The sequence below is a fragment of the Motacilla alba genome, chromosome 1 (assembly GCF_015832195.1).
Source record: "Motacilla alba alba isolate MOTALB_02 chromosome 1, Motacilla_alba_V1.0_pri, whole genome shotgun sequence".
Classification (NCBI taxonomy): Eukaryota; Metazoa; Chordata; class Aves; order Passeriformes; family Motacillidae; genus Motacilla; species Motacilla alba.
In genome coordinates, this window is record NC_052016.1 from 338426 (window position 1) to 356952 (window position 18527).

At 57.1% G+C, this 18527-nt stretch overlaps 1 protein-coding gene across 10 annotated transcripts in view; it reads left to right on the top strand.

Moving 5' to 3' along the window:
* The window catches only part of STIM1 (stromal interaction molecule 1), a 70985-nt gene that overhangs the window by 21047 nt on the left and 31411 nt on the right, over positions 1-18527 (top strand). For all 10 annotated transcript variants that reach the window (XM_038130295.1, XM_038130285.1, XM_038130267.1 and 7 more), the window contains 4 exons: positions 3499-3629; positions 9955-10069; positions 14755-14866; positions 15844-15959. In XM_038130295.1, coding sequence (XP_037986223.1) covers positions 3499-3629; positions 9955-10069; positions 14755-14866; positions 15844-15959 — 474 coding nt within the window. Of the gene's footprint in view, positions 1-3498; positions 3630-9954; positions 10070-14754; positions 14867-15843; positions 15960-18527 lie in introns of those variants that run through there.

Below are 18527 nucleotides of genomic sequence, written 5' to 3' on the forward strand. Positions count from 1 at the left end.
AAGCCAGTTATGTAAATGACAATTGTAATAATTAAGCTGCTGTTCTGTGCTGTCCCCAGGGCTACTGCTGCTGCAGAGCTCAGAGCTGCAGGGGCTTGGGCCGTTATTGGAGATAATGGGACCTCGCAGAAGGAAATCAAGGGGAATTAAACAAACAAAATCCTCGTTAGAGAGAATCTCCCATGAGAAAGGAGAGGTCTGGAATGAAGTGATGGTGCAGGGGAGCTCTGGAGATCGTCCTCTCAGAGCTCCCCAGAGCTGCTGGTCCAGGGCCATGTCCTGTTGAATTTGGGTGGCCCCATGGCTGGAGCCCCCAAAACAAGAGTAACAAAACAAGTCTGTGTGATTGGTGCCAGCCGGGGCCACCATAAGACACGTCTTTGTCATCTGTTACAAAACCACCCCTAACTGCTTTCCGTGCTAGGTGGAAATGGCTTCAGATTGCACCGGGGAGGTTCAGGTTGGATGTCGGGAAGAATTCCTTCGTGGAAGATGTTGTCCAGCCCTGGCACAGGTGCAGTCACATCCCTGGATGGGTTTCACAGATGTGGCACTTGGGGGCATGGTCACTGGTGGCCTTGGCAGTGCTGGGGAACAGCAGCACTCGATGGTGTCCAAGGGCTTTTCCAAGCTCATGGCTCGGTGAAATTCCAGCTCTGCTTCAGCGCTCCGGCCTCAGGGTCCTTTGGGGTGGCAGCAGGAGCCCTGAGCAGAGGCTGCAGAGTGCCTTTGGTGGGGACAGCGAGCCCCGAGGGGTGAGGGATGGAGGGGGGGCAGGAGGAGGGATGGAGTGGGCAGCAGGGAGGGATGGAGGGGGGGCAGGAGGAGGGATGTGAGGGCAGCAGGGATGGATGGATGGATGGAAGGAGCAACAGGAGGGATGGAAGGGCCAGCAGGAGGGTGAAAGGGCCAGCAGGAGGGACGTGAGGCCGGCCCGGGTCGGTGTGCCCCGGTTAATGGCCCATCAAGGACACCCCTTGGCAGGGACAAGGGACTCTTTGTTCTGCACGGCGGGGCAGATGCGGCCTGTGGGTCGATGGTGGGGAGATAAAGAGCAGGCGTGGAGCCACCGAGCAGCGGGATGGAGACAGAAGGTTCCCGATGACTCACAGGGGCGGGGTGGGAGTGGAGGTGATGCTGGTGCTCCTCGGGAGTCACAGCCCTGCTGAGGACCAGGCAGCAGGTGTCTCCTGGGGAAGCTGCTGGAGCAAAAGGCAGGGCTGGACGTTCTGGAGAGGGAGATTTACTTAAACAAAGCCAATTTCGCACTCATTTTGAGGCTTTTGTTCGCCGAAGGTGTGTTGGAATAGCCTGATTGCAGTATTCCAGGTCTGCTTGGACCGGGCTTGCAGCAGCCTGGGGCAGTGGAAGGTGTGGATGAGCTTTAAAGGTCCTTTCTCACACAAAGGACGATTCTGTGCTGTGATCTTCAGGTTTAATCTTACATCAGTCTTAGGCAAAGTGGCTGGTGCTGGTCTTTGTTCCTTCATTTGGGTATTCCCGCAGCTGCAGCCCGCGGAGATAACTGGGAGAGGAAGGGAGATAACAGGGAGGGGAATGAGCAGCCCGGAGTGGCTGCTGAAATGTTGGGACCATTCTGTTGTCACTTCAGGGCTGTCTGCTGATTAAATCACTTGTGCCCCATATTCAGGCTCCTTTTGGTCTTAATGAAAGCACCGAATTCCTCCCGGGTTTGGTTTGATTGCTGTTGATGGTGCAGTTGATTATCGGCACCTGGCAGCTCTTGAAAGCCTTGTCTCATTGCTCTTGCTGCTGCTCTCAGCCAATCTTCATTCCTGGCATTTGTGCTGCGAATATCCAGGGGTTGTCCTGGGGGTGGCAGGAAATCAGGGCAGGATCCCCTCAATCCTTGATTCTTCTAATCCTTCATCCCTTCCATTCTTCATCCCTTCAGGTCTCTTTGCCTGCTTGATCCCCTTAGACAGACCTGAGCCAGGGCTCAGGAGTTCCGTGGTCAGGAGGGGGTTAACCTGAATAAACCCACTTTTGCAATAACCCGACCTTCCCTTCCTATAATCCAAACTTCGCTACAGCGTTGCCGCGTTCTCCCCTGCAACAACAAGCACAGGCTCGGAACAAGATAACCGTGTCGTATTTTGGGAGATACCGTTTAGCCTGGCTTCATTTTTCCTGCTGGAGTCGTGTCCAAGGGCAGCATAAACACAGAGACCATCTCGTGTCCCTGCTCGCTGCCTCGGAGATAACGGGAGCAGCCAGCACAGAAGGCCCAGCCACAGTTCTGAGCCACCGAGAGCTCTGGCAGGGTAGGAGAGGAGCCCCACATCTCTCCAAATCAGCCCCAGGGCAGCCAGCGTTCTTCCGAGGTCCATGTGGTTCTGGGCGTCCCTTCAGGAGTGGCCTGGGGGAGCCCTGGGGAAGGTTCCCAGTTCACTCACTGGTTTGTCCCCAGTTCACAGCGCTGCTGGACTCCCCTGGCCACACGGGTTAGCACGGAGTGAACTCCCCGAGGTTTGGGAGCAGCAGGACACCAGCCCTGCCTCTGCAGGATGCTGCATCACTGTCCAGGCCATCTTGTCAGTGGGAAGCTATTCCCTTGTCCCCAGTCCCTCTGCAGCTCTCCTGGAGCTCCTTCAGGCCCTGCAAGGGGCTCTCAGGTATCTCTTCTCCAGGTGAGCAGCCCCGGCTCTCCCAGCCCCTGCAGCACCTTGCACTTGGCCCTGCTGAGCTCCATGGCCTTGGCATGGTCCCAGCTCTCCAGCCTGCCCAGGTCCCTGAGGATTGCCCATCCCTGGGTCTGGTGTCACCACCTGGCAGTGCCACGGGGGCTGGATCAGCCCTGCTTGGTGCTCGCGTGGACTCGGGCACGCAGCAAAATGTGAAGTGTTAGTCTCAGACAGTAGAAAATGGTGTGAAAAGCAGCCAGAAGAGCCCGTTCCATAATCAGGAAGAGGGGAGGGTTTTAATTGCCGTGTTTTATAAACACACAGCTCTTCCTCCCCAAACGCCCCGGCTGCACATGGTGCCAACACCAACAGCCTCCAGGGGAGACGTGGAGGGGCAGGAGCCAGCCCCTGCTGGGAGAGCTGTCCTGGTGGAGTGTGGAGGGCTGGGGTGACAGGGACACCCTGCTCTGCCCTGCTGGGGCCGTGGGCAGGAGCCAGCCCCTGCTGGGAGAGCTGTCCTGGTGGAGTTGGAGGGCTGGGGTGACAGGGACACCCTGCTCTGCCCTGCTGGGGCTGTGGGCAGGAGCCAGCCCCTGCTGAGAGAGCTGTCCTGGTGGGGTGTGGAGGGCTGGGGTGACAGGGACACCCTGCTCTGCCCTGCCTGGCTGCGTGGCCACGGCAGCCCTGCCAGCTGCAGGGACGTGCTGGGGGCTGGCGCCGCTCCTGGGGGGCTGGCGCCGCTCCTGGGGGGCTGGTGCCGCTCCTGGGGGGGCTGGTGCCACTCCTGGGGGGGCTGGTGCCGCTCCTGGGGGGCTGGTGCCACTGCCTGACGTGCTGCTGTCTGCCCCTGCAGAGTTCTGCCGCATCGACAAGGCGCTGTGCCACGACGAGGACGAGCAGCTGAGCTTCGAGGCCGTGCGCAACATCCACAAGCAGATGGACGACGACGCCAACGGCAACGTGGACGTGGAGGAGAGCGACGAGGTCGGTGCGGGGCTCTCGAGCAGCTGGAACAGGGGCTGGATGGAGTTCAGGGGAGTGAAGAGGGTGTTTATTGCAGGGCCTTCAAAGGCCACACCCTGGCAGGACCGCAGCCACAGTCGTGGCTCTGCCCAGGTGGCTCCAAGATGGAAGCAAAAGAGCTTGGTCATCTCACATTTTTATAAGTTTAGTGCATTTGAATACAGGAGTTAACTGCCCAGTTAATAGCTTCAAATGATGAAGTTTCATCCTCCTTGCTTGCCTGCCCTCCTCTTTTCACCTTGTTTGTGCTTTGGGCCTGAAGTTTGAAGAGATTGTCCTTGAGTCCCCAGCTGGAATGGGATTGTTTTGTCTTCCCCACCCTGTGAAAAGATCCCAGTAACACTGAATATAAAGCTAAAAGCTGCACACCAAGACAGACCAGAGAAACTGAAAACCCAAGGTATCACCAGGGCCTTGTCCTGCGCAGTGCTGGGGCTGCTCTCACAGTCAGCCTGCTGCAGCCAGGGCTGCACTTGGGCTTGGTGCCTCCTCCTCAGCACAGAGGAAGCCACGTGTGACCTTGAGATGATCCAAGGGGTGTCTCAGCACTGTCACCAGTGCTGGCTGGGGCTGCTCCTCACTGCTGGGGGTTTGTAGCCACTTCATCGTTGTCAGAGCAGCTATGGGTGTCCTATCACTAAAAGCGTCCAAGGCCAGGTTGGATGAGGCTTGGAGCAACCTGGGACAGTGGAAGATGTCACTGCCCATGGCAGAGGGTGAAATTAAATGAGCTTTAATGTCCCTCCCAACCCAAACCATTCCATGATTTTATGTTGACTGCATTCCTTCAGGCAGCCAACTAAGGAAGTTTCAGTCCATGTGTGCTCACTGCAAAAAAAGGAGCAGCTTTTTGTTGTGTCAGCCTTGGACGTTTTAGCTGATAAAGGATTGACGAGAAAGAAAGTTGTTGTTCTTTGTTTACACAAGCACTGATGGAAATAAGAGTCTGCTGTAAGAGGGAAAGAGCTCTTTGTTCGCAGCGTTGCCTCAGTTGTGGTGGGTGCTCGTTGGAGGTGAGGAATTCTGTCTTCTAGGGAGAACTGGCAGCTAAACAGGAAAGGCAGAGTGTTGGAAGCTGAAAGGAAGCACGTGGGTGCAGGGATCTGCTGCCAGGTGACAGAATCCCAGACTGGTTTGGCTGGAAGAGACCTTAAATCCACCCAGTGCCACCCCTGCCATGGCAGGGACACCTTCCCCTGTGCCAGGCTGCTCCAGCCCCAGTGTCCTGCCTGGCCCTGGGCACTGCAGGGATCCAGGGGCAGCCCCAGCTGCTCTTGCAAACCCAGCCATCACAATGTCCCTCTGGAGCAGTGACAGTCCCCAGGGACGCAGCATAGGCCCCTGGTGCCAGGAGCTGCTGGTTTGGGGTGGCTGTTCCCAGCTTGCAGGGCTGTTCCCTGTGCCTCAATCCCACTTGGCTGGGTAATGAAAACAATTGAAAGGCTTCCAGTTGCATTTCCTCCACCACTTGAGGTGTTTCCCTGGAGGCAGTTGCCTGCACTGGGTGGCTGGAGCTGCAGCTCAGCCTCTCCCAGGGATGGGGCAGCCTTGGGCAGCCCAGTTCAGCCCAGCTGTGCTGTTCCCTGGCATCAAATTGGGAATAAGCCTCGTGTCCTTAGGGCTGGGCAGAGCTGGCAGTTTTATGTCTCTGAGCAAGTCTTGCCCCCACTCCCACTGGAGCCATTGGGAGCTCCTGGTACAGAACACTGCTGGGAACGTGTGCTCAGAGCCTTGGCACAGGGATGCTGCCAGGGTGGGAGGATTCAATGGGTTTTTCCAGAGGCTCCAGAATCACTGCCTCAGTGCTCCTACAGCCACTCCCCAAACCCCTGTGAGCTGCATCTGAGCAGTGCTGAGCCCTGGCTCCTGCTCCCAGCACCTCTGCTCTGCTTTTAGCAGGGCAACAGGCCTGGAAAAGGGTCTGGAGCCCCAGGAGAGGCTGAGGGGGCTCAGCCTGGAGCAAAGGAGGCTCAGGGGGGACCTTGTGGCTCTGCACAAGTCCCTGCCAGGAGGGGACAGCCGGGGGGGTCGGGCTGTGCTGCCAGGGAACAGGGACAGGAGGAGGGGGAGCAGCCTTAATTGCACCAGGGGAAGTTCAGGTTGGACATTGGGAAAATTCCTCCTGGAGAGGGCTGTCCAGCCTGAGTGGGGAACAGGCATTTCAGGTCCCAGTGCTCGTGGCCAGGGCCTGTGGAGCTTCTCCCAGCAATCCCCAGCTCCTTCTCCCCAGGGCTGCTCCCAGTCCATTCTCCCCAGGCCGTGTTTGTGCTGGCATTGCCCCGAGCCAGAGCGCTCAGGTTGTTGCATTTGCAGTTGGGCTCCATGGTTTTGGAAGTGTTTTCCAGCCTCAGTGGTTCCCTGTCCCTGGATTCCATCCATGCAGTTGCTGCTTTACCTCTGCTGAGCTTTTACTGAAGCTGCATTAGGCTCACCTGTCAGTAAGCTCTGGAGGCGCTCGGTGAGGGATTGCAGGAATTCCCCTGTCTGAGCTGGCTCCTGCTGTGTTCTCCCTGTCAAGGTTATCACTCTCCCCCACACGGACCCTGCAGTCAGGTTTAACTCTGGGCTGTGGGGGGACAGCTGCCGGGGGATTATTGGCAAGAATGCAGGAGGCTCAAATTTAAACCTTTTACGGGGTTCGTGGACTTCCAGGATGGTCTGGGTTGGGAGGCACTTTAAACCTCATCCAGTTCCACCACCTTCCATGGGCAGAGACACCTTCCCTTATCCCAGGTTGCTCTAAGCCTGGTCCAGCCTGGACTGGAACACTTCCAGGGATGGGCATTTTCCTGCTTGGTTGAGAACTTTACATTTTCATTTATTATTTTAGCCCCTGCCCTTTGGGGGCAAGCGATGGGAGTGTTTTGTTGGGCTGACCCCCCTGCCTGGGCGGAAGGGGACACACAGCCCACGATGTTTTTAAGATGAATTGTGGGTGGGGTTTGGTCCCTCAGCTTCACGCTGTCCGTGCATGATCCTTGCAGCTTCCCTGCTGGGAAGTGAATTTTCAATGAAGTTTCAGATGACATCAGTGGCCTCGATTAAAGTGAAAGAGCTGTCCCTCATGGGGCAGTCTTCTAATGAGGGATCTATTCCTGTCTCCACGCTCACAGCCAAGGCAGCTCCGGCTCTTTGGGACGTGGCTGCCCGGTGCCAGGGCTCTGGGACGCTGCCAGCCTGGTTTCCTCAGGAAACAAGGTTTGTGTTGCTGCTCATCCTTTCTCTGGCTCCTCCCCGAGCCAGATCCCTCTGCCTGGGTGCGCTGGGTGGGGAAGGCTGTGGAGACAGGAGTTTTGGGTCCCCGTGGTGCAGCTGGAGGCTCGCAGCAGCTGCTGGAGCTGGGGAGCGCAGCGAGCTGCCGGCACGTGGCCGGGTCTGGCCCGTGGCTCGGCACAGCGGGAGCTGGGGCTCAGCGGGGAGGGTGGCACACATCCAGGGATGTGGGAGGCATGGGAAGCTTTGAAAAATCACTGCAGTAGCTGGAGTTTCTGCAGAGAAAAAAAAACCACAGAATGCAGTTCAAGGAGAGGCTGGACAATGCTCTCAGGCACAAGGGGGGATTGTTGGGGTTGTGCAGAGCCAGGACTTGGACTTGGTGATCCTTTTGGGTCCTTCCCAACTCAGGAAATTCTGTGATTCTATGGGGGAAAAAAAATCAAACCTTCAGGAAATCCCATTTTGTGGATCTGCTCATTTCTGAGTGTGCCTTCAGCCAGCAAGTTTGTCCCCAGTCCCTCTGCAGCTCTCCTGGAGCCCCTCCAGGCCCTGGCAGGGGCTCTGAGCTCTCCCTGGAGCTTCTCCTCCCCAGGTGAGCACCCCCAGCTCTCCCAGCCTGGCTCCAGCCCTGGAGCAGCCCATGGCTCCTCTGGGCTCTCTCCAGCAGCTCCAGGTCCTCCTGCTGTTGGAGGCCCCAGAGTACCAAGATCAGCATTCCCAGGCTGAGTCTTCGCACTGTGATCCCAGCTCCTCCTGGGGTTTGGAGCAGTGGTTCTGGTCCCATTGCTTTTGGCTGGTTTGACCAGGGTTTGCCTTTCCCTGAACTTGATGGGGAGACTCAGGATTGACTCATTTTTCCTTCTGTCCTCGTGGATTCACAGCCTGGCTGATGCTGGGGTGGTCTGGATGGGATCTTGGAGATGGTCTGTGGGGCCTTGGCAATGGTCTGGTCCACCCTCTGCCCGGGGCTCAGAGCTTTGGGTGTCTCCAGGCTTGGGATCAGTGGGATCTTTAACACTTGGAAGTGCGGCTTCTCAGTGGTTTGCAAGTAGGTCAGTGCTCTGCACCGTGGTTCTTGTGCCTGGGGTTTGGAACATCTGGGATAGTGGAAGTTGCCCCTGTCCATGCCAGGGGTGGGACTGGGTGGACTTCAAGGTCCTTCCCAGCCCAAACCAGCCTGGGACTCCATGAGTTTGTCTTTTCCCCAGAAGGTTCTGGTGGAAAATGTGCTTTAAGGTCTCTGGGCTCTGGTGGGCTCAGCCCAGCTCCCCCAGCCCCATCCTGCATCCTCTCCCTGCTCGTTTATCGGGACATCCCCCAGCCCAGCTCCGTCCCCTCCGCCGAGTCCTTGGCTTTGCTTTGGCCGCCGTCAGCCCGAGGGAAGCTGAGGGATCACCTTTCCTTTCTGTGCTCCCGAGGAGCTAAATATACAGAGCAGCAGCTGACCCTGCCGTGGTGGGAGCTGGAGCTGGAGCAGGCCGGTGACATCGGTGACATTGCCGCGTTCCCGCTCGGTCACGGGCGACGGCGCCTCTCGCCAAGGCTTGGCACGGCTGGAGCCCCGAGGCTCAGCCCTGCTGAAACCACATCTCCCCACATTCTCCACATCTCCCCACATTCTCCACATTTCCCCAGATTCCCTCATTTTCCACATTTCCCCACATTTTCCCGTTTCCCACATTTCCCCAGATTCTCCCATTTCCCACATTTCCCCAAATTTCCTGTTTCCCACATTCCCCCAAATTCTCCATTTCCCCCATTTCCCACATTCCCCCAAATTCTCCATTTCCCCCATTTCCCACATTCCCCCAAATTCTCCATTTCCCCCATTTCCCACATTCCCCCAAATTCTCCATTTCCCCCATTTCCCACATTCCCCCAAATTCTCCATTTCCCCCATTTCCCACATTCCCCCAAATTTTCCATTTCCCCCATTTCCCACATTCCCACAAATTCCCCACGTTTCCCCCATTTCCCCACGTTTCCCCCATTTCCCCACGTTTCCCCCATTTCCCCACGTTTCCCCCATTTCCCCACGTTCCCCCATTTCCCACATTCCCCCAGATTCTCGGTTTTCCTGTGTTCTGCTGGGCGGGAAGAGCCGTGGCAGCTTTTGGGCAGCAGGGCAGAGCCCCAGGCTGGGGCTGCCTCTGCGGCTCCTGCAGGGAGCTGGGGTGTAAAGCTGCCCAGATCTCCGTGCCCTGTGTGCTGCTGAAACACCACCTCCAGATCTGAGGGGGTCTTTGGGTGTGGGTATCATCCTGCTCCACGTGGAAGAGCCCAGGGATGAAGCTGCCCGTGTGGGGATCTTGTCCTGGGGGTGGGAATGTGGAATTATCCCTGAACTTGGTTCCACCTGTTGGGCACTGGAATGTGAGTGGCTCCCTGGTGGGTTTCACAGCCTGGTTTGGCTGGAAGAGACCTTAAATCCACCCAGTGCCACCCCTGCCATGGCAGGGACACCTTCCCCTGTGCCAGGCTGCTCCAGCCCCAGTGTCCAGCCTGGCCTGGGGCACTGCCAGGGATCCAGGGGCAGCCCCAGCTGCTCTGGGCCCCACTGAGCTGGGATTTATTTATATTTTCCAGTGGAACTGCCTCCCCTCCTGCCTGTGGCATTTGTTCCACCTTGGATTTGAAGGTGCAGATCAAATCCAGTAATAATTCTTGGGTTCTTACTCCAGTGACATAAAGCTGGTTCCATTGTGCCACTTAGATGGGTTTTTGGTGTTACTATAATTCAAGGAAAAGTCTGGAATCCCAAGATCAAAGGTTCTGATTAATTATCCCTTCTCCACCATAAATGAATTTAATGTATTTACTTTCCGAATATTTCCTGGCTGGTCTTCCCAGGAACAGAGCTGTTCAGGGGTGTACTGCAGGGAACATACTTAAATCTGTATAAAAGATAGATGTATATATCTAATATATCAATTATATTGATGGGTTTTCTAAAATTCAGATTTGCTATGACTCTCCCATCAAAATTATTACTATTCAGAATTTTTTTTATGCTCCTCATCTCCCTGAAAGATGAACCAAAGCTTAATCCTGCTGTTAATTCCTCTCCTAGTTCTTGAGGGAAGACTTGAATTACCATGACCCAGCAGTCAAGCACAGCACTTTCCATGGAGAGGACAAGCTCATCAGTGTGGAAGACCTCTGGAAGGCCTGGAAAACATCTGAAGGTAAAAAAGGGCAAAAAGCCAAGAAATCCTTTCCCAGGAGTGCCAGAGAGTTTGGATTGCAGATGCCCTGGGCAGAGTGTGCAGCTCTCAGGAGAGTGTGCTGCGTTTCCTCCCTTGCACAGGCCTTGTGCTCTTCCAGCTCCCTTTCCCAGGTGTGGATTCCCAGGATTTCCTCAGGGTTGGTGCTTCCAAACTGTTCCTGCTGCACCTGAGCGTGGCCACCAAAGGATCAGCTCCTGTTTTGTTCCTCTGCCCTAGAAATGGGTGTTAAATACAGCCAAATTCAGGTTCTTCAAACACCCAGTTCCAGCTGGCGTTCTACTGGGGTGATAAAATCCTGAATATTCAGTAGAGCTGCTTGGGAGCTTTCCTGCACGTGGTGTTTTCCTTAGGAGAAACTTTCTGCACCTGGAAAGCTCCTTCACAGTGAAAAGAAGGGAGAATAAAATCCAGGAAGTGTCAAGTACAGTCCATGTAGAAATAACTTTTAGCTCCAAAGTGCTGGTATTCATCCCAGCACCCAGGGAGGTGGTGGGACTTCAGCCTCTGCTGAGAGACCTCCTGAAACCTGGGAATCTTGGAACAAACTTTTAAGACTGGCAAGTGCTTCCCCAGTGCTTTCACACAGAGTTCCACAGAAATCATTAATCCAGTTTTTTTCAGTGCTCCTCATCTCTAAGAGAGGAGTTCTGTCTGTATCCACTCCCTGAAATACTGGATATTAATCTTCCAATCAGCTCACCTGCCACAGAAATTCCAGTTTCTCCTTTGTGTCCTGTTGGTATTTGACTTTCCTGTATTAGTCCTTAAATGGCTCTGGGATGTCTCTGTGTTCCCAGAGCTGTGGATGCAGCTGCAGGGAGTGCAGCAGTGCCTGCCGTGCCCAGGAGCACTGAGTGAGGTGCAGCATCTGCAGCATGGGCTGACAGCACAGTGGGGCTGTGCGTGAGGAGAGAAGCTCCAGGGAGAGCTCAGAGCCCTGCCAGGGCTCCAGGAGAGCTGCAGAGGGACTGGGGACAAGGAGGGACAGGAGCCAGGGAATGGCTGCCAGTGCCAGAGGGCAGGGCTGGGTGGGATCTTGGCAATGAGGAATTGTTCCCTGGCAGGGTGGGCAGAGGCTGGGATGGAATTCCATCCCTGGATCCCTGGCAGTGCCCAAGGCCAGGCTGGACCCTGGGGCTGGAGCAGCCTGGCACAGGGGAAGGTGTCCCTGCCATGGCAGGGGTGGCACTGGGTGGGCTGGGAGGGACCTCACAGCCCAAAGCAGTCTCTGTGATATCCATGTGACAAATCCAGGGCTGTGTATCCCAGACCAGACTCTCTCCCATGGAGCTGGACAGGGATGTGTTGGAAATTCTTGTCCACAGCACTTTAGGAGTGGCACAGTTGCCCAGGACAGGGCTGGAATCACATCCGGGGGGATATCACAGCCCTGTGGATGTGGCACTTGGGAGCATGGTCAGTGGTGGCCTTGGCTGGGGTGGTAGGGCTCTGTGGGCTCAGAGGGGTTTCCCAGCCTCAGGGATGCTGTGATTCCATGACTCCCAGTCCCTGTGCCTCCTGTGTGCAAGGAGTGCCTCCTGTAAGAAATATTTATCCCCTTACAGGACTGTTTACACATGGCTTTGCCTGGAGTGTGTTTTGCTGTCAGCTGGGAAAGGGTAGAAGTCATTAAGGGATGGAGGAGAACATCCCTTGATACTCACCAGGCCCCTAATTACTGACCTGCCCTGGCTCTGTCCCTGCCCCGGCACACCCGGGGCCTGGCAGAGCTGCTGTGGCACAGTGGGTGTCCAGGGCTGGACTGAGCTCCTGCTCTTGTTTTCCCTTTCATCATCTTTAGATCGGGCTGATAGAATAAGTGGCTGGTTTCTGAAGGGTGCTCTGATGTCATGGAATCACAGAGAGGGATGGGAGGGACCTCACAGCCACCCAGTGCCACCCCTGCCAGGCAGGGACACCTTCCCCTGTGCCAGGCTGCTCCAGCCCCAGTGTCCAGCCTGGCCTTGGGCACTGCCAGGGAAACTTGAAGCCTGATTTTGGAGTTGGAGCTGAAGTCATCAATCAGGCTCCTAGGAAAGGTCTGCCCCCTCCTGTGGGTGTGACAAGCAGCTGTGTAGGGCACTGACATCCCACAGGGATGGGGTAGCTGGGCTGTGTCATTTCTTTACCAAGCCATTGCTTTTCCTCCCTTCTATCACTGCTGTTCCTGGTCACATGAGGAAAGTTAAAAAAAAAGATTCTGCCCCTGAATTATGGCAGAAGATAAAGGCTGTGATGCCCTCACTGGTGCTGGGTCTGAGGGATGGCACCTGGGTGAGCCCGGCTCTGCCCCAGCCATGGAAGCGATGCCAGGTCAGCCCCTGGGGTCAGGAGGCAGGGCAGGGCCCTGCTCATCTGTGCCTGTGGTTCTCAGGGATTCTTCCCAACAGAAACACGGCTGTACATGGCAGTGAGAGGAGCCAGGGGCTCTGCAGGAGCCCAGGGCCAGCGGGGCTGCTGGCTGGGGATGTGGCCTCACGTCCTGTGGCAAGTGCTGGTGATGTCACCGTGCAGGCCCTGTGGCTTCTCCCATCCTGCTGGTGCCCACAGCCACAGGTGTCCCCAGTGTGTGGGACAGTGACAGGAGCTCCCTGCAGCCAGGGCAGGTTGGTGGCCTCGTCTGTGCCACCCTGCAGCTGGGTCACTGTGCCAGTGTCCGTGGGGATGGCACCTTCCTTTGGAGCCTTGGTGTCCTCGCTCAGCACTGGGCTCTGCCTCACCTCCCTCAGCTTCATCACCTCCCTCAGCTTCATCCACTCAGTTAGCTCTGAGCTCCATCTCTGAGCTCACTCATCTCTCCCAGATCCCTCATCTCTCTCATTTCTGTCATTTCTCTGAGCTCCATCTCCCTCAGCTCCCTCAGCTTCCTCATCTTCATCTTTCTCCACTTCACCAGTTCAGTCAGCTCTCTGAGCTCGCTCATCTCTCTCAGCTCCCCCAGCTCTCACAGCTCCATCTCCTTCATCTCTCTCAGATCTCTCATCTCATTTCTCTGAGCTCCAGCTCCCTCATCTCCCTCATCTCTCTCAGCTCCAGCTCCCTCATCTCTCTCAGATCTCTCATCTCATTTCTCTGAGCTCCATCTCCCCCATGTCTCTCAGCTCCCCCATGTCCCCCAGCTCCCTCATCTCTCCCAGATCACCCATCCCTCCTCTCCCTCACCCCCCAGCTCCCTGTGGGAGGCGTTGGGCTCCCTGGAGTTTGGGAAGATGTTTCTGTGCTCGTGGAGAGCAGCAGAGCCATGCAGCCCTGCCAGGGACAGGGCCAGGGGGTGATCAATTCAAGTGTTACAAAGCCCCCTCTGTCCCATACACACATCTGCTGTGTCCCAGGCCAGGTTGGACGTGACACTGGGACAGGGGAAGGTGTCCCTGCCATGGCAGGGGTGGCACTGGATGGGATTTTAGGTTCCTTCCAACCCAAACCAGTCTGGGATTCTGGGATTGTGTTTGCCTCCAGAGCATTGCTGCAAGTACAGCACAACAAAGTGGCCAAGGCAGCAGCTTGATTTCCTAAGGTTTCCTCACGGCTCTGGAGCAGCATGACAGCTCCATGAATAATCCACAGATGCCCGGGGAGGAGGCTGAGGAGCAAAGTTCACCTGGTTCACTTGGGCTGCAGCACCTGCTCCACCTCCTCCCACAGATGCCTCCTCAAGCTGCTTCGGATTGATTGTACCCTCCGTGTGTGCTTCTCTTGGTCAAAGCTCACAGGGAATCCCAGAATCACCAAAGGGTTTGGGTTGGGAGGGACCCCAAATCCCACCCAGTGCCACCCCTGCCATGGCAGGGACACCTTCTCCTGCACCAGGCTGCTCCAGCCCCAGTGTCCAGCCTGGCCTTGGCACTGCCAGGGATCCAGGGGCAGCCTCAGCTGCTCTGGGCACCCTGTGCCAGGGACTGGAGCAGGGGGTGAGGCTTTGGGAGCTGACCTCAGAACTCAGGGCCTTTGGGCACGTGCTGAGGATGAGCATTCCCTGTTGGGAGTGTGGAGGCTGCAGGATCACCTGGCTGCTAGAAATCCCAGTGATCCCAGCTGGCACCTGGCAGCGCTCTGGGTGTTGGTCCTGCCAGGGTGCCCAGCCCGAGCCCTGCTGGTGCCGTGGCAGGAGGTGGAGCCTCCTCTGCTCCTCTATCTGATGGCCTCGTTGCATGTCTTAATTTTGGGAACTGGGAGCACAGGGGCAAACCAGCCCTGGGAAAGGTGTGTTGTCCCAGGGAAAGCTCCAGGCAGCTCTTCCCACGCCATGTGGGGTCTGTGGGGGCTCAGGGGCAGCAGAACCTCAGGAGTTCCTGAGGCTGGGCAAAAATGGTCCCACGAGGGGGGCGCTGAGGTCCTGCAGGACTGCCTGGAGTGTGCCAGTGCCAGAGGGCAGGGCTGGATGGGATATTGGCAATGAGGAATTGTTCCCTGGCAGGGTGGGCAGGGATGAAATTCCCAGAGCAGCTGGGGCTGCCCCTGGATCCCTGGCAGTGCCCAAGCCAGGCTGGACACTGGGGCTGGAGCAGCCTGGGACAGGGGAAGGTGTCCCTGCCATGGCAGGGGTGGCACTGGGTGGGCTGTGGGGTCCCTCCCGAGCCAAAGCTGTGACTCCCCGGTGTCCATGCCCCCGAATGAGCTGTGGGCTCTTGTGCTCTCTGCAGTGTACAACTGGACGGTGGACGAGGTGGTGCAGTGGCTCATTTCCTACGTGGAGCTGCCCCAGTACGAGGAGACCTTCCGCAAGCTGCAGCTCAGCGGCCACGCCATGCCCAGGTCAGTGCCATGTCCTGGTCAGTGCCATGCCCGGGTCAGTGCCATGCCCAGGTCAGTGCCATGCCCAGGTCATTGCCCACAGTGTCCCCATGGGATGTGTGCAGGGACAGACCCAGGGCCTGGCAGCAGTCAGCTCCTCTCATCCCCTGAAGTTCCTGGGCCTGTGCACTGCCCAGTTCTGCTCCAGCTGTGAGTGGAATGAGGGGAAATTTGGGTTTGATACAGGGAAGGAATTGTTCCCTGGCAGGGTGGGCAGGCCCTGGCACAGGGTGCCCAGAGCAGCTGGGGCTGCCCCTGGATCCCTGGCAGTGCCCAGGGCCAGGCTGGACACTGGGGCTGGAGCAGCCTGGGACAGTGGAAGGTGTCTCTGCCCTGGCAGGGGTGGCACTGGGTGGGCTCTGAGGTCCTTCCCAACCCAAACCATTCCATGATTCCATGGAAGAGGAGCACTGGATGGGAGTCAACCTAAGCTGGTAACAGGTTTGAAAAACCTCAGTGCAGCTTTTTTGGATAAAGGTTCCTGTCACTAAAAAAAGCCTTTTTAACTGACTGGGAAGGAGGGATTAACTGGGGATAGACTGAGGATGTTTTTGAGGCAGCACAATGTGTGCGCACATCCCTTCCAAGGCAGAGCTGTGGTTTGTGGTCTGTGACACAGGATGTAAAGGCAATGGAGATTTGGTTGAAAAAAACTTATTAGCGATTGATGGGACACCAAAAGATGGGTTTTGATGGGAAATCAGTTCCTCATGCTGTGAGGGAATGAATTAGGCCTGGCCCTGGTTTTTCCTGCTCTCTCCCAGTCCTAGTAATGCTGCTGCCAAGTGTCCTAGAGACACCCTGCTCAGAGACAGCAGCAGCGAGCAATTTGCCCTGGTAGCAGGGAGCTCCCAGGCCTGCTCTGCCTCCCCCTCGTGCCTGCCGTGTTGCTGGCCCTGCTGGAGGTGCCCACAGCAGTTTGTCCCCCTGTTGTGCAGGCTGGCAGTGAACAACGCCACCATGATGGGGACTGTGCTCAAGATGACCGACCGCAGCCACCGGCAGAAGCTGCAGCTCAAGGCTCTGGACACGGTGCTCTTCGGGCCTCCCCTGTGTGAGTACCCACATCCCACCTGCCCAGCCTTGGGAGCCACCCCCAAGGCCCCCAGCTCTGCTCAGACTGGGCACCAGAGCCAGGCCTGGCTGACCCAAAGTGCCCAGCACAGCCTGAGCCAGGGGAGTCACCCCAGCACAGTTCCCCTGGAGCAGGAGCGCTTGGTCCTGGGTTTATGGGAGCAGCTCTGGAGGCTGGAGCATCCTGGGCTGGCGTTCCCATCCCAGAGGGCTGTCCCAGAGGTGCAGCTGGCGTCTCCCGCTGTCCTGCTGGGATCTCCTGTGTCCTCAGGGTAAAGCCTGCTGCCCCTCTGTGGTGCTGATGGTGGGGGCGAGGTGCTGGAGGGCAGCAGTCCTATCCTGCCTGCTCCCAGGGCAGCTGCTGCCGTGGCCTGGAGCTCTGCCATCATGTCCTGGGCTTTCCTGGGGCTCCCCTGCCCTGTCCTGAGGCTCTGCTGGTGACTCAGGCTGTGAGCTACCCACCTCTGGAGGAGGCAAGGAGCCCCAGGCTGGATGGGAAGTTCAGGGTGGCTGGTGGGAGGCTCCTTTGATGCTTTATCAGGATCTCAAGCTCTCTGATGTGTATCTCCACGCTCCAGGTGCTCCCAGTTCCCTCTGGCTCCTGGCTGCTCCCTACTGAAGGTGCTTTTGTCTCTCTCCTTCTCTGGCATGGCTTTCCCCTGGGCTTTGGGTGCAGAGGGGTGGAATCCCCCCTTTCCTGCTGCCCGTGCTGGGGGATCACCACAGGAATTTCAGGGTCCCAGTGCTCGTGGCTGGGGCGTGTCTGGCCTCTCCCACTCCAGCACCCCCAATCCTTCTCCCCAGGGCTGCTCTCCAGCCATTCCCACCCTATCCTGGGAAAACTGCCTGCACAGTGTGAACCACAGAGTGAGGCTTGGCAGAGCACAGGGAGGAAATCACAGGCCTGGCTCGTGCAATCAGCCATTCTTGCTCACAGTTATTGAAAAGCCTCTTTTTGCACAGGCACGGTTTGGTTTTCATTTATTGCCTGTGTTGAATTTGAAGCTTTTTGATGCCTGGGTGGCTCCAGCCCAGCGACTCCTGCGCTGGGGGCAGAATTCTTCCAGAGTTGTTGTGCTGTGTAAATGGCAGAGTGAATGGCTTGTACTGGCTGGGAATTAATGTCTGTTGGCACGCTGGAGCTGTTTGTTCTGCCCTGCAGCTCTCTGACCCTCGCTGGGGCACGGAGATCAAAGCGAGCAGGGAGCCGTGGTGCTCGGGCTGCTCACACACCCCTCAGCTCCTGCTGGGAGCTTTCCAGGCCAGCCTGGGCCACTGGAAGGTGTCCCTGCTCACAGCAGCAGGTGCAATGGGATGAACTTGGAGGTCCCTCCCTACCCACCCCATTGCGTGGTTCCAGGACTGTATGTACAGGGTGTGTGAGAAGAGGAAATACACTTTAATATCTGCAGCTGAAGGAGAGATTGATCCCTTTTCAGAAGGTAAAATTTGCTGGTTTCTGGTCATCTGAATGGCTTTGTCTCCAGTCATGAGGAGAGGTTGTTTAGCTAAACCAATTCCTTCAGGAATGGATTGCACAACACCTTCCAGGAGCCAGCACCAGTGGCAGCTTTGGGCAGTGCTCAGTGACCTTTCAAGCTGCAGAAGCTGCTTTACACCTCCTTTCCCATGGCCAGGGGAGGTGGCTCTGGAGGAGAGCTGGGCTCTGGGGGTCCCCGAGCTGCTGGCACTGGGCTGTGGTGCACAGGTGCAGAGTTCCAAGGGTTTGTCTCCTCTCTTGAAGCTCTGTTCACCGCAGGTGTAAAAGCTTTGATAAAAGCAGCCTCAGTTGCAGCCCCAGGCCTCCTGCAGGCTCCCAAATCCAGACACCCTGCTGCCCGTGGGGATCACAGCAAGTGGACACGGTGCCGTTCCTGCTGCTGGGTGAAGCTTTTCCCAACCCAGGGCTCCAGGGGTGGGTGTCTGGCTCGTGGCAGAGGTTCCAGCCAGGTTCCAGGGCCAGTTTCCATGTGGAGCTGCAGGCTCCTGCCATCCCTCCAGGTCTGGTTCTTGCTGCCAGACTCCAGCCCTGCCATTTCCTCCGGCAAACAGGTCTGACCACTGCAGCTCTGTAATTAATCCAAGTGCAAGGGAGCGTGGTGCAATTATAATGCAAGCAAGATGAGGTGATTCCTTCTGTGTCTGTCCCTTTGGGGTCCTGTTCCTGTGATTCAGGAATTTATCTGGCACAAAATAGCACAACTGCAGGTGAAACATGGAATCCCAAGATGGTTTGGGCTGGGAGGGACCCCAAATCCCCCCCAGTGCCACCCCTGCCATGGCAGGGACACCTTCCCCTGTGCCAGGCTGCTCCAGCCCCAGTGTCCAGCCTGGCCTTGGGCACTGCCAGGGATCCAGGGATGGAATTCCATCCCAGCCCCTGCCCACCCTGCCAGGGAACAATTCCTCATTGCCAATATCCCATCCAGCCCTGCCCTCTGGCACTGGCAGCCATTCCCTGGCTCCTGTCCCTCCATCCTTGTCCCCAGTCCCTCTGCAGCTCTCCTGGAGCCCCTTCAGGCCCTGCCAGGGGCTCTGAGCTCTCCCT